The 15,557-nt window shown below is 36.9% G+C and overlaps 1 protein-coding gene across 1 annotated transcript in view; it reads right to left on the bottom strand.

Moving 5' to 3' along the window:
- The window catches only part of cpne2 (copine II), a 40,443-nt gene extending 29,419 nt beyond the window's left edge, over positions 1-11,024 (bottom strand). The window contains exons 1-2 of the mRNA XM_046864024.1: positions 10,715-11,024; positions 1,041-1,243 (exon numbers count right to left, since the gene is read on the bottom strand). Coding sequence (XP_046719980.1) covers positions 1,041-1,214 — 174 coding nt within the window. The 5' untranslated portion in view covers positions 1,215-1,243; positions 10,715-11,024. The remainder of the gene's footprint in view (positions 1-1,040; positions 1,244-10,714) is intronic.
- Between the last annotated feature and the right edge of the window lie 4,533 nt (positions 11,025-15,557).

The following is a 15,557-nucleotide window of genomic DNA, read 5'->3' as shown; positions in this document are numbered from 1 at the left end:
AAGTACACTCCAGTATTATTACCAATCCAAGTTGTTTTACTCATATTATGTGGTCACTATTTTAAGAATTCGCACTTTGAATATATCATTGAAGATTGTGTGTGTGTGTGTGTGTGTGTGTGTGTGTGTGTGTGTGTGTGTGTGTGTGTGTGTGAGTGTAAAATTTATTTGTCAACCATCACAATAATAAAAAGAGATTTCCTGTTGTAGTAACTGCTAAAAAGAATGAAAATGAAGTTTGACAGCTGAACAGCATTCATTATGGAATTGAGGTGAAAATGTAGTTAGTCGATCTATGTGTCAGTTAGTGTTTCCGTGTTATGCACATACATTCACACACATAAAACTCACAAGAACAAACAGACACACAAACAGAGAATATATGTTTAATTGATCCACAAACCCGTTGGCAAAAGAAGAATTTAAGAGTGCATTTTTACAATGCTTGTTAAAGCTCAATTCCTCCCCTTGTTTCTTCCCCTATCTCTTACCCACCACACTCCCTCTTCATCTCCCTCTGCATCTCTGCTTAAAAAGCATAAGCCTTTTGTTTCCCATGTTGTTGCCATGGCTACGGCGAGTTCAGAAACACTGATTTCATGTTCAAGCTTGCACTATTGACTGTTAGCGGAGGTCCACTACAAATCACTAGCACACAAACTCACTCTATCTCACACTGTTGCCTCCAAAACATTTGCTTCTTTCTATATGTTTCTCTCAGACTTACTGACTCACTGTAATGTTCTACAATACTTCCCTGTTTTTTCTTGACATCTCTATTCCCTTTGTTTACCCTTACATTACTGTACTCTCACAAAAGTATCACCACTTCTACTCATCCTCTATTTGTTTTACAGTCTCTATTCTATCCCACTGTTATTTTTGTCATATCAGTTTCTCGCTTTCTATTGCTGCCATCTTTTCTCTTCACCCTGTTCTGTCAATCAAATATCTCACCTGTATTAGGGATGCCAGATACTCGGATATTTAAACTTAACCTTAACTTAAAGAATAATAGGGACGTGTCAGTGCTGTCGTACCTCCACCCAGTTACTGTCCACCTCCTGGAATAGCACGCAGAATGGGTCGGACTTAGAGGCAACATCTCGGTCCAGCAGATTGGAGCAGCACACTGAGAGTTCCACCTTTGTGATACAGTGCTGAGCGCCAATGGCGGGGCCAGCTTTGGGCCCTGATCCCATTGTGTAGGCCATGCAGGCTGGAGTTCCTCCTCTCCCACAGCCTACACACAGAGAAAGGAAACGTAAATTATATCAACAATCTATATCAACAGCAAAATGTTTAAAACAAGAGTTCAATAGCACAGATCATTTCAGTTCGGTTTAATGTAGTGATCCAGATGCATTTCAGTAGACCAAACTGAGTATTGGAAACAATGCTGGAGCAAACCAATAAATGTGTGAAATAAACATGAACCAGCTCAGCTTCTGTAGCTAAACCTCTGTTAGGTTAATAAATCACATACTGAGCAGTTTAGAGCAGTTTAGAGTTTAGTGAAAGGCCCAGCCAGGTGGTGCCACGATTTGACCTTGACTCAAGACCTTCCGATCATAAGTGTAATTTCTTAACCACTGAGCTTTCAAAAACAAAACATACCCTCTTTAAACAATCTTATTCAAACAATTAGCAAATCATTAAGGATTTTATAGGAACCGCTTAACTATTCTCTGATTGTAGTTGCTTGACTGGACCTTTTGTACGAAAAAAAATTAATTAATACTCAAGATATAGAGTAACAAATTTGGAATTTAGAGACCTGCTTGGTACAATTAAATAACCACAAGCAAGAGCTGTGCTGTGTATCACTCCCTGCTGCACATCATTCTGATGGTTGAAGATAGAAAGTTTATACACAATTAAAGACAATTTGCAAGCTTCCAAGCAGCACAATCATGAAGAATTTCCCCATGGTTCCACGAGAGCATAATACATTCTCTTGGTTGGAGGGAAAGTATTCTCCTTTGCAATTAATAAGAACAATGCGAGATATTGTTGCTTTGAACCTATATTCAGAAGAAGAGTACAGTTACAGATTTCATTATTACACTAAAAATATTTTGAGAGCCAAATTTTTTGGTATGACTATTACTACATAGTAGATAATGTTGAAACATAGTTCACATAGCCCATAGTAGCTAGCTGGTCATCTAATGTTAGATAAGTAGTTGAACACTCTTAGCAGCAAAAAGAAAAAACGAATGAAAAAGAATAGAAAACAAAGTGCACCATTAGCAACCAATGGTTTGGCACTTTGGTTAATTCACAGGCTAATCCATTTGTGTATCAGCTGGCTCACATTAGCTAGCTGGCTAGCCAAAACACTGAACTGACAACTACAAATAGAAATACAAAGGAAAACAAATATAAACAAGCAGGAAGTTGAATTCACTTTAATTAAACAAAGTTGAGAAACAAAAACCAGACAAACATATAAAATACACAATGTTAGCTGACTATCATAAGATACACAAAAATGTGACTAAGCTTTTACTTGCTTTTTCTTTAATTTCCACTGACTTCTAACTACGACAGTTTTTAACTACACTGCATATGGCTAATCTGACCAGATCAAAGCTCTTTCTCTCTCTCTCTCTCTCTCTCTCTCTCTCACTCTCTCTCTCTCTCTCTCTCTCTCTCACTTTCTCTTTTTCACACAATATCTCATTCTCTTCTCTCTCTCTCTCTCTCTCTCTCTCTCTCTCTCTCTCACACACTTTCACTCACACTCTCTCTCTGGCAAACACACACACACACACACAACACACACACACACACACACACAAAGGCGTGTGTGCACATATCCGAACAAACATAGATAGTGAGAAAAAAGAAGAACGTCATGGCAGGACATGAGAAACACAGCGAGAGCTCCTGTTGCTAAGAGACTGATGTACCAATAGCTTTTCTCTCTGTGTTAGTGTCACTAACCACAAATAGGTTATGACCACCATACCCAGAGAATACAAATACAGCTGATTAATATTCATGCTATGTTCAGTTACATCATGTTACATCTCAAACTGGTGGCAAATTATTTTTCAACACAAAATATATGCAAACAATTATAGGATTATTAGCACAGCTGTTAAAACAATATTTTACCCAAAAACCTTGAGACTGATATCACCAACTAGAAAAAAAAAACAATTAAAAGGTTAAGATGCCATAGTGACCTACAAACAGTAAGTAGAAGCTATGGGGCCACTGACCACATAGCAAAAATTTGAAACATACCAACCACAAGGCCAGAAGGAAGGACCCAGAAACCAAAGGAAAACAAAAGTGGTGAGATATCAATGGTAAATAACTGGCAGTTATATTCGTTTTGAAAACTTTTTTAGAAACTGCTAGAACTTGCTAGTCATTAATTTCAGGTACACTGCAGCTTATGGTCTTTGTATTGTCGAAATGTATTGTAAAAGGATAACCTCTGAAAAATGGTTAGAAGCAGTGAATTAAGAATATGAAATACAGTTTAAATTAAAATGTAATATGACATATGCCACATATAAACTATGTTCATATTTATTTCCTATAGTATCTGGATTATACTGTATGTACATTGATTAGTTTCATTCATGTCAAATACTTGTGCTCAAGAGCACAACAGAGGTTGTCCTAGTTTAAGTCCTAGTTTCTAATCAGTAGTCCAGAACTTGTGTCTGGACTAAGATTTTACAAAACAGGTCATGTATGAAGCCTGAAGAAAGGTTATGCTGTGGGATAGGTTTACAGCATAAGATTATTGCTTTCTTTCATTTATCTTAACAGTCTACTTTATTCAATACCAGCCAGTCAGTACTTTATTCAGTACAATCCAGTGTGGTCTAAGCTGCTCAATTTAAGTGAGATTTGATTAACTGATTTATGAAAATCAATTCATATCTCACCACATAGTAGACTGCATAAATGGTTGCTATGGTTACTAGCTCCTAGGTATCTAGAGATGCTAAGTATATATATATATATATATATATATATATATATATATATATATATATATATATATATATATATACACATTGCCCACTATTTTATTTTTTTACATTAATACTAAAGACTATGAAATAATGCATATGGAATTATGAAGTAAACAAAAAACTGTTAAAAAGCCCAGAATATGCTTTGATTAAGCCAGAATAGAGAATTTGTGCAGATTTAAAATATATCGAGATACACAAAACCAAGATATGAAAATGTGATAGATATCTACTTATCTACAGTACAGTGTTGTGCGATGACAAACCTGAATATATCATATCGTCAAAGCAGACAAGGAGTCCACACATAGACAGATGGATAAATGACTAAACAGACAACTTAGTGAAGCTAAACACACTGATAGACTGACAGGCAGAGGATAAAGACTGACGACTGTTGTTTGATAAATGACATTTGCTTATTACTTCGTGCCTGATATTTAAAGGTGATTAAGTGATAGTATAAAGAGGAACTCACATATATTAGACAAAAATTCTATAATGCTAACTGAGCTATTTAAATGCTTATTAATTATATTTTTCCTGTATAATGTTTACTGGTGTAAATGAAAGGACACCATGATGTGTATATACACACATTTATGAGAGCCTTCCACTGGCATAATCATAATGCAGTTAATTAATGCTATGTGTACACCTACAGCTAACCTTTACCTTAAGTAACCAAACATCATATTCAGACTGATTTAGTTTAAAAATAGTAACAATTCTTTCAACTTTTTGTGTCTCTAATTCCCCTAATTCTGCTCAGGTCAATGTTTTTATCCAAAATGTGTTTTTGTGTGTTAAATCCAAAATCCTGTCCATGTTCTTTTAATGGATGAAATCATTACATCCTACTGTCTTATACTGATGTAATTTTTTTTTATTTTTTTTTGTTAGATTTACAACACCTGTATGACATTTTAGCATACAAACTAAAGAGGAATTACTAGCACAAATGAAAAACTAAACTTTCAAAACTAATAACAAAAAATAACTCAATAACTTAAATCCACTTCAGGAGGCAGAACTGAGATTAAAACTCACCCAGTGAGCCCAAACATCCCATACCGCCATCCAATAAGTGAGTTACACACCTTGTGTTTCTCAACTAAACAATGTCTTTATATAGGCTTTCCAATGTTAAGTATAGTTCTCAGGATAATCACACATCTCCCCTCTTTTACTTTAGGCAGTGATGCAATGGAATATTCATCTTTAAATCCCAGACTCAGACACAACAGAAAGCTTCAGGAAGACACACACACACACACACACACACACACACACACACACACATACAAAGCTAGAGCCTAAGCTAAAGTCCACCCATCTGTGGTCATAGTGGAAACTCTGGCTCATGCGTTTTGAAAAACACCACTTATATTGCCATCAGCTTCATGCTTACTCACCTGTCTGCTTTGTGAATTACCATAAATCTTAAACTCATTCTCTGCTATCTAACGATTAGAAAATGCATATACAATGCTCCAGTTTCATTCAATAAGGAAAAGAATTTGATTAGCAACGATAGTTTCCATTTTTAGAATTTTCCAATTTCAGTAGAACGAATAATAGGTTACTTTTCTGCACTCTATCCCATCATGCAGCCAAACAAAAATGCTAGTCCTTGGGAATGTCACAACACTGCATTATTGATTTGTCATTGTACAATTGTGAATCTTAGGTGTATCACTTTTAACAGTTTACACATAAGGTAAAATGTGCTAGACAATGATGAGAGGGAGAAGGAAAGGAGATGTTTGTGAATAATTGCATTATCCTTGACTCCTTATAATAATCTACTCCATATAATGGAGACAAGCAGAGTAATTTAGTTCCAGTAGCTCATGGTGCAGATTCACAAGGCCTCTGTCTTTATATTCCCCAATTTTAAATGTTCTGTCTTGTTACAGTAAAGAAAATCTGCTAAGCAAAGACATTAATAATGTAGGCATGTCAGTTCTGATGGCAGTGATGCCTACAGTTTCAGGAAATGTTTTCACTGCACTTAAACATTTACAACCGATAGGTCAGTTATAGTTGCTGCAATCAATGTTGGCCACAATGCTAACTTCCCATCACAGCCTCCAGAAGCCACAGTTACACTGCATGATGGGAGAAACCTTGTCACCTGACCAACTGACCACCGAAAATTCAAAAGAAGGCCGAAAGAATGAAAGGATGCTGTAGACCCTTCAGGTTCAATGTGTACAATGTGTTGGTTGAATATTAGTGGTTGGCTGCCTTCGTGTGTCATGTGTCTCACATGTTAGCCTCCACCCTAGCCGCTTAACAGCTCTTATGATAGAGTGAGGGCCGGCTAGGAATTGGCAAGTGACAGCAAAATTGTGCCAATGTATTACGGTAAGCCTGGTTTAAATCTCATGTTACTTGTGCACACTTTCTGTACCATTACTTTGGTGCCTTTAAATTGGACAATATCTTTCAGCCGAAAACCTTGCTTTTGAAAAGATTTATAGCAGCGCTATCAAGGTACAAAATGTGTACACTGTACTGAAGGTACAATTTAGTAACCTATATTCCTGAGAGTCTACACTTCTCTTTAATACCCCTATATACAGTGTATGGGTAACATTAGGGAGCATCACTGAAAATGACAGCAGTGCAGATCCTTTTTCCCCACAACTGACCTACAAATCAGCAAACCTTTCAGCTCTTACACTGATTAAATTAGCCAAATCAGATTTTAAGTGAGCATCAGATTTGAAGGCCTTTAAATCTTTCAGCTCCGAAAAGCCTCCTGATGCTCAGTCATGTCTTCCCACTTGCTCCATCCTGTTTCCTTTCTGAATGCTTTCTTTTCCACAGCACTTGCCTCAGGCGGTTTTGTAGTGTGAGTGCTTTGTAACAATTGCAGAAACAGAACCTTAAGCTGAATGTCAGCCATCCAAACCACTGCTACTAACAGATATATCAACAACAAACAGCACTTGGTTCTTGGCTTAGCTCCTACTACAGTAGTTAGCATTTGGCATTCTGATGATTTGTACCCCACAGGCTCTTTTAAAATAATTACCAGACAGCAGACATTGCTTTCTTGAAAAGTGGCTTCTTATCTGATGTTAAATATGCTATAGTATCTAGATGAGGATTATAAATTGCAGTACTGTTACAGGGGCATTTATTATTTATTAAAACATGTACTTTCTGAATGTATCTTCTGTACTTCCTAGCAGGCTGTAAAGACCCTACATAGACAATGTTCTTTACAACGTTTACAGTAGCTGTAATGGTTATATAATATTTTAAATACCCAACATGTAAAAACCATTGTAGAAATGTTAACATAAAGGTATAAAACATTATGTACAAATGTTTTTGGAATTCCCAGAACATCTTAGTAATTTTTAGCTAATTGTACATAGTACATTTAACATTAGATGTGAGTATATTCTTCTCAGTTGGCTGTGATATGCATATGTAGAAGGACAGGTACAAAAGAGAAAAGACATTATATGTGTCAGGATTTGGACCATGGACTAAATTATCTAGCAGCTATTGCACTTCAATGTTTGGATCATTTGTCACTATTCACTTATAGTTGTTCCTTGTCACCTTGATCGCCAAAAGTATTTAAGTTTCACATTGCTCCACACTATTTGCTTCACCCAGCATTCCATAGTCATATTCCATTAGAATTGTCTGCACTTGCATCCGCCTGACAATATGAAATAACTGTTCATTAACAATATTGATCTCTATGAACTACCAAGCAGTGATGGACTAATGGGCCAATACTGCTACATCCTACTCCTTTTTATTTTGAATGTAGTTTGAGGTTTCAGAACTTATTCCTGTAAGCTAATGCTCATTCCTTTAAGGTTAGTGAAAGCTCCTAGACAATTTACAAATGGACAGGCACAGAACTTAGATGTATATGCTGGCATGCAGATAAAAAAAAACACCAAACAAGTTCTGAACAAAGTTAATAATAGAAAAAGGTTACTGAGAATCTACAGAGCTGAAAAATGAACTGAAAAAAGGTTCCCTTGTGAAAAGGATCAGCTTTGCCTCTGACAAAGCACTAGAAATGATACTCATTCCTGTGTATCTTTAAAGAAAACTTCATCATATAAACTGTTTATATAAAACCTCCACTATACCTGTGAAAGGTTGTTAATATAGAAAGAAATGTATATTGAGAAGCAGATCAATGTGATCTTACAACCTGCCTTGCAGTCTGAATTTCTCACTGAGCTGTACTGTTACAGATGCTAAACTCCTTTTGATCAGTCAGAATCAAAAAATCAGCAGTGTTTTAATTGTCCCACATCATTTGGCATTAAAATCCCAATGAATATTACACATACCATATTTAGTGCCTATACACAGAAAGTTATTTGGGATTTAAAACATTACTGAGACAACCTCCACTGAAATAAAGCATCCTCACCCACATACTGTAATGAATAAAGGACTGAAAAAGATTTTGCACACCTAAGAATTGTATTATAGTTTGTCGTGTTTCAGTATCAGGCTTTTGTGTGAAACAAAAAAACATTATGCGGATTTTGATTGTACTGGGGCTACTGTTATTAACAGCTTTTTACCTCCTCATCGCTGAGACATGCTACTGTGATAATTGCTATTTGCCCCCTACAAAATGAAGACCACTTGATTTTAAAGCAAGCAATTGAAGTATTCACAAAGGAGCTACTTAAATATATCCAGTCCATCCTGACAGCCCGTTTGGCTCCATCAAAGCTTCTCTAATCTTAATCTCTATTTTTCCTGCACATTTAAAGCTTTCACTGCTCATTATATACCTGATATTGTATGTCTGTTTGACATTTCTGCAAAGCACAAATTAATGCAAAAACACAACTCTAGTCAATTTTGTGGGCTCCTTACCATCACATATGTGGTTCTTCCCCACCTGTTGCTACAAAAGTGGATGCACATAATTGTACACAATTATCAAACCTGTTCTAAAATGACAATGTCCCTGTGCACAAAGTGAGCTCCATGAAGACATGTTGAACTAAGTTCGGTGTGAAAGAACTTAAAAGGCTTGCACTGAGCTCTGACCTTAGCCCCACTGTACACCTCTGGAACAAATCCGAATGCAGACTATGAACCAGTCTTCGTCTGACATCAGTGTCCAACCTCGCTAATGCTTTAGGTGACATAAATTCCTTACAGCTCATCAAAAATCTGCTGGGAAATACCTACCAGAAGAGTGAAGTTTATTATAACATTAAAAGGGGACTTTTTCTAGAATGAGATTCTATGAGAAAATTCATAATTGGATGTAATGGTCAGGTGTTCACAAACTTTGGACCCCCTCTTAAAAGTGGGGCCCGTCTACTTAGGAAGGATCTTTGATTTATTAGTTTAAACTATTACATCAGTGGAAATTGCAGCCCACTATTAGCACAAGTCACTATGCTTATGTTTGCATGGTTAAATAAAACCCTTTTCACTAATCTATTTCAACTGGTTTAATTAAAACCCCAAGAATTCAAAAACATGTGAGTTTATAAATAATGGGAACTTGGACCTAATTTGTTCTGCTGCCAGAAATTCCAGGAATTAAATGCTGAAATTAATTTGTTCACATTCAACACATTTTAAATAATATTACTAATATTTCTTTAAAGGTATTATGTTCGTTTGTGTTATTTATGTTATGGTTCAAAGGGTATCTAGCTGCAAAAATGAAATGAAAAACCCTCAAAGTTTAACTAATTCCAAGCACCAAGCACTAACACCAACAAACACACTTTGACCACTTTCAGCCCATCTTCACTTTATGTAATCTTTGAGCCGTTGGTGTACTGTTTTCACTCACACAACAAACAGTTGAGGTGAACTGCAGTTCTGCATCGTAAGGTGTCACATCCTGTTAACAGATCTTTATACCTAATCAAAATACACACATTTCATAATGAAACTGTTCAATCTAAGGCGTTTTATATATATATATATATATATATATATATATATATATATATATATATATATATATATATATAAAGCTTATTATTTTCAATAACTCATTAAATGCAAACATTCATTACAAATCATCATCACTGGCAATTGCAGTGTATGTATGTCTCTGGCTTGAAATGTGCATGACAATTCAAGCTTTATTGGACTTTAAATGAACACCCAGAGGTTTGGATGCAGCCTGCACTGAAGGGGCCTGTATATGCATGAAATATGTAATGCATTTAGACTACACCTGTGCTCTGTAATATAGTGAAATGCCACAATGTTTAGAATTATTGTTAACTCCGTTTATACAGTATCATTAGTACAATGTTGTTATTCCGCTGTAATGCACAGTAGATACAAAGCATTCATTTAACAACAACAACAAATATCAATGAATGATTATAGACTATATAATGTGGGTATATTTCTGGAAGAAGAAACAATTCTACAATGTGAGCAAATAAAAACAACAACATCAACAGTAACAAAGTGCCAGAACTCTGAGAGAAAGGGAAGTGCGTTATTATTAACAGCGCATTAGTGTCTGGTGTGAAATTACAGATGTGGACTTTGCAAGCTGCTTTCACTTCCAGATGCTGGGATCTATTCTGGCGTACATTTCCCTGCAAAATTCCCAAAACGGGATCAGTGGGTTGATGTTTTTGTTCCCTTCTCAATGCCGACGCCTTCTACACTAAATAAGACGGACATACTACGCTTATGAATGAGCGCAATCAGCCATCACTCACCCTTAAAGCTCACTCCTCACTTTTCCCTCCGCGACTTCTCTCGCTCTCTCTTTCTTTTCCTTCGCTCGAGGTCTTTCTCCTTCAGCAGTGTTGATCCGAGATGATCCGCTGTCGGTCTCTGCGACTCTTGCTGGTGCAAATGAAGCTCCGTTATCAAGTGGATTGGTTTCACTCACAGCGTCGCGCGCTTCTTTCTCCCCATTGAGTTCAGCGGTTCGCGCGCTTGTGCCAACTCCTGTAGCGCAGTGCTGCACGCAGGGCCCCCTCTCTCACACATTCACACTCACTCTCTCTCACACACACACACACACACCCTTCCTGACTGTAGTTCGATGAAAAAACACAGACCGCTGTGTACTGAGGGTTTACACAATGTAAGAAATCACTTGTTGGCCAAAATAATAGTTATTGGCATTTTTGGAAGAATGCAATAAATTGGTATAATGTAGGACACTGTGCGTGCGTGCGTGTGTGTGTGTGTGTACATGCGTTAATTGTCACAAGCATGCATAAGTGTTTGAAAAGCTGGAATTCGTGTTAGTCTTGAGTTTTTTCCACATCTTAAAACCTTAAAACCTATTTTTTTTAATGACACCAAAGAGCAGCCATTACTGTCACCGCGTCACGTCTGACATTAATTTAATTAGTCGCGCTGACACTCGAGAGGGAAATGTCATGATTAGGTCCAGCGCGCGGACATGACGTGTGTCGCGACTGTACTGCCATCTAGCGGTCAATGTCGAATCAGCGTTATTGGTGTGAGCGTACTTTTACTGTTTACACTTGCGGTCACCAAACACCGAGCCGCCGTTCAGTACCGGCGTAGTTTATTTAATCCTCAATCGCATACAAATAATAAAAACTTTTAGATCAATATATTCGGTCTGCACGGTGTCATATATTTTTATGCTATTTTTTTGCGCTTGTTTCAGCATTTTCTTTTCTATGTCAGCATTAAGAAGATACGAAGAGTCCTGTTTAAATTATAGGTTAATTACAACAGTTGATTATTGCAACAGTTGAGTTACATTTGTATAATATATGTAATAATTAATAGTATTCTAACATGCATGTTATTGTGTTTAGTTATGTGTGTGACCCCCTTTTTTACTTTGATTCATTGTTGTTGTCAATTACAGTGTAACGCTCTTTTGAAGATTATGCATTAGTGTAATGTGAATATAACAATGTTAAGTATTCAACATACTGGTTTATAATAACACTTTTGTTCATATCTGGTTGTTTCTACAAAATGAAATGGTAGGACATATTGCAGGAAATATTGCAGAAACTTTATTGAGATACACTACATTTAACAATCACATTCAAAAATGACATTTAACTGCATTAAAAAAAAACTTTTCAACTTGTAGTTAATTGCAACTTTAAACAGTAGTGTAATAGAGAGCAATTTTATTTCTCTCATTATCTTCGGTTTATTGGGGAATTGCATTTGCCACATAAATAATTTGTTTGGCTGATTTGTTAATCAAAATATAATTATTAATTATAAAATGAAGTAAAATCAGTGTTCGAATTGTGGCGGGGGGTTGGGGGAGGGGGGATTTGTGGGGATCCGGGACTCCTCCATAAGGCATAAGGGACCCCCCCATGACAAGTAAAAAATAGACTTAGTAGGGTCCCTAAGGTTATTTTAGTAAAAATATATATGAATTACACAACAACTGTGGACCCCCCATAAGACTTGACTCAATTCGAGCACTGAGTAAAATGTTAATATAATACAGTACTGTATACATATAATAGCATTTTTGGATAAACAGGGGATTACTATATCAAATCATCCACCCAAATGAGAGTGAAAATATTACCTGCCTCCTCAATACAAAAAGCATGTACATGCACATCAAAATACACTATAATTACATTACGCACCAGAAAAACAGCTTGTCCTTCTTTTACAACAATACTTATAATCTTATTAAAAACAGGCCTTTTTAAAAGCAGAGCAAACATACATGTCAACGTTATATGCAGTTCCCAAGTTTCTTTCTAAACCAGGTTGTAGTGGAGACAGTGGTTACATTCCAAGTTTTAGTTAAAGTAGAGACTCTATTATATGGACCAAAATGAAAAGTCAACTGATGTTGATGTTTTTGATTATTGTTTTGGTTATGTTCTTATAGATCTTTTCAGACTTTTTGAAAAAGGTGTGCTTTCCTTCGTATCTCATAGTTCACATTTGTACAGTATAAGTGGAACCACTTTCCTTATGCAGCTAGGATAATAGATCATTAGATGGTGCTTCGGAATTGATCTTCTTTTGGGAAGCAATGAACTTAATGAGATTATGATCATCAGAAATAAAATGCTTAAAAAAATGTCATAACCTGTTACACAATTGGTGATTATGCAATGTTCACTATCTGAATCAAAAGTACTATCAGATTGTTTGAATAAACATGTAGAAAAAAGAGTTCATCAAAGGCTGCAGCAGCTGTCTGTGTCATGCAGATAATAGCCTTATGGTCCAGGATGATGTAAAACTTCCGAATGCTTCTTCTCTTTTCTCTAACACAGAGGTGGAAGGGCTGTGAAGATTCAACTTGCTGAAATGTCTTAATGCTCATCCCCACCTAAGAGCACATATGATGACACAGTTCTTTCATGTTTAAATTCACAAATAAAATGCTCATCCTTAGAGGTGTGATATGTGAAACATGTACACAAACAAATAACATTTTTAAAATGTATTAAGCTCTTTGTTGAACCAAATTTAATGCAGTGCAAGTATTGTTGTTTTCACACTGTATTCATATTAAATCAGTAGCAAATGAAACCTTATTGTAATGTATAAATGAAAGCTTTTTTTTCCATCTTTGAACTGCAGAAAAAGAAAAAGATGAACTGCAGAAAAAGAAAAAGATGTTAGAAGATTTTAATGTGAGATGTGAAGTGTTTTTAACCTATATATAATGACTATGCAGATTTACTTACAGATAACACTAACTGAAGACAAGACAAAATGCGCAAATCTAAAACAACACATTTATTTTACCTTTAAGAACTTGATGATACATTAAAGCTTTAATTGCACTGATTTACACAGTCTTCCTTCTATTTACAGTTGGAGGCAAGAGATGAATGAACAAGAGAATAGCTGCCACGTCACTGTCCCATACTAGCAGAATATAGTACAAACAAGTAAACTAAACCTCAAAAAACAAAAAAACAAAAAAACACTTGTTTCATCAGAATCGTCCCGGTCAGAGAGAAGGTCATCCACATGTGCACTAGGCCGAGGGTTTTTCCAGTCAGCAGTTATTCTTGAAGAATGTTGGCCAGTTTGCATTAAACCTGTTTGAGATTTCATCTCCCAAAAGCATAGTAAAGTCTTGGTCAATGTGTCACACAGAGAAGTCATGTCAATAACAATCATATACAATTAGAAAATCACAATTAACATCAAATTGTAATGTTAAAAATCTGAGAATGTAATCAAAGGTGAGTTAAGAATCGGGTGGTGTCACAAATCAGATCCGAGGACTGGTTTATCATGATAGATCTGAAGGATGCATGGAAGTATGCATCCTTCAGATCTATCGTGACAAACCAGTCCTCGGATCTGATCCTTACATCTCACAGGAAGTTCCTGAGGTTCGCATTCGGGGCCAAAGCTTACCAATATCAGGTCCTATTGTTCAGTCTTGCACTTTTACCCCGCACCTTCAAGTGTGTGGAAGGTCCCACTGAGACTTCAGGGCGTTTGCATCCTAATCTATATAGACGATTGGTTGACTTTAGCTTAAATCAAAACACTTAGCCGTTCGACATCAAGATGTCGTTCTTGCTCACATGAAGGAATTGGGGTTACAGCTAAACGGCAAAAAGAGTGTGCTTTCTCCATTACAGTGAACCACTTATTTAGGCGTTGTGTGGGATTCGACCTTTATGCGTGTGCAGCGGTCCCCTGTCCACATTGCACATGGCTGAGGCTGCACCTGTATGCCTTCCCTCCTGTCACGCTGCTCCAGGAGTTCTGGAGAAAGTTTGCCAGGATGGAGTCCATCTCATCCTGGTGGCCCCACGGTGGCCGGGCAGACCATAGTTTGCAAACCCGGTAGCCCTTCTCGAACACCCTCCCTGGGAGATTCCGCTCAGGAGAGATTTACATTTTTAAGAATAAGGGAGCTGTGCAGACCTGCAGTAACGACAGGGGAATACAATTGATCAGTCACACCATACATACATACAAAGAGTAGTGGAAGCCAGGCTGAAGGAAGAGGTGACCATTTGTGAACCACAGTATGGTTTCATGCCGAGGAAGAACAACATGGATGCAATATTTGCATTGAAACTGTTGATAGAGGAATATAGAGAAGGTCAGAAGTAATTGCATTGTGTGTTTGTTGGAGTTGTGGAGTTGTGGTATGAGGAAGTCAGGTGTGTCAGAAAAGTATGTGAGGGTGGTGCAGGACATGTATAAGGACAGTGTGACAGCAGTGAAGTGTGCAGTAGGAATGACAGACTGGTTCAAGGTGGAGGTTGGACTGCATTAAGGATCGGCTCTGAGCCCTTTCCTGTTTGCAGTGGTGATGGACAGGTTGACAGACAAGGTCAGACAGGAGTCTCCATGGACTAACGTAATTTCCAGACTATAAAGCGCACCCTTATATAAGCCGCACCCACTGAATTTTACAAATATTTTTATTTTTAACATAAATAAGCCCCACCTATCTATAAGCCTGTCTGTAATGTCTACACTGAAACTAATGAACTTTACACAGGCTTTACCGAAGGACACTGTCCTTTAAGAGCAGAGCAGCATTTTGGGAACAGCATGTCACTGCATTCTTCCGGTTTTAATGCGTGTGTTTGCATG

This window comes from Silurus meridionalis, chromosome 13 (genome assembly GCF_014805685.1).
Source record: "Silurus meridionalis isolate SWU-2019-XX chromosome 13, ASM1480568v1, whole genome shotgun sequence".
In the NCBI taxonomy this organism is placed as follows: Eukaryota; Metazoa; Chordata; class Actinopteri; order Siluriformes; family Siluridae; genus Silurus; species Silurus meridionalis.
Note: the sequence above shows the minus strand (reverse complement) of the source record. Positions and strands in the feature narration are given on the sequence as shown.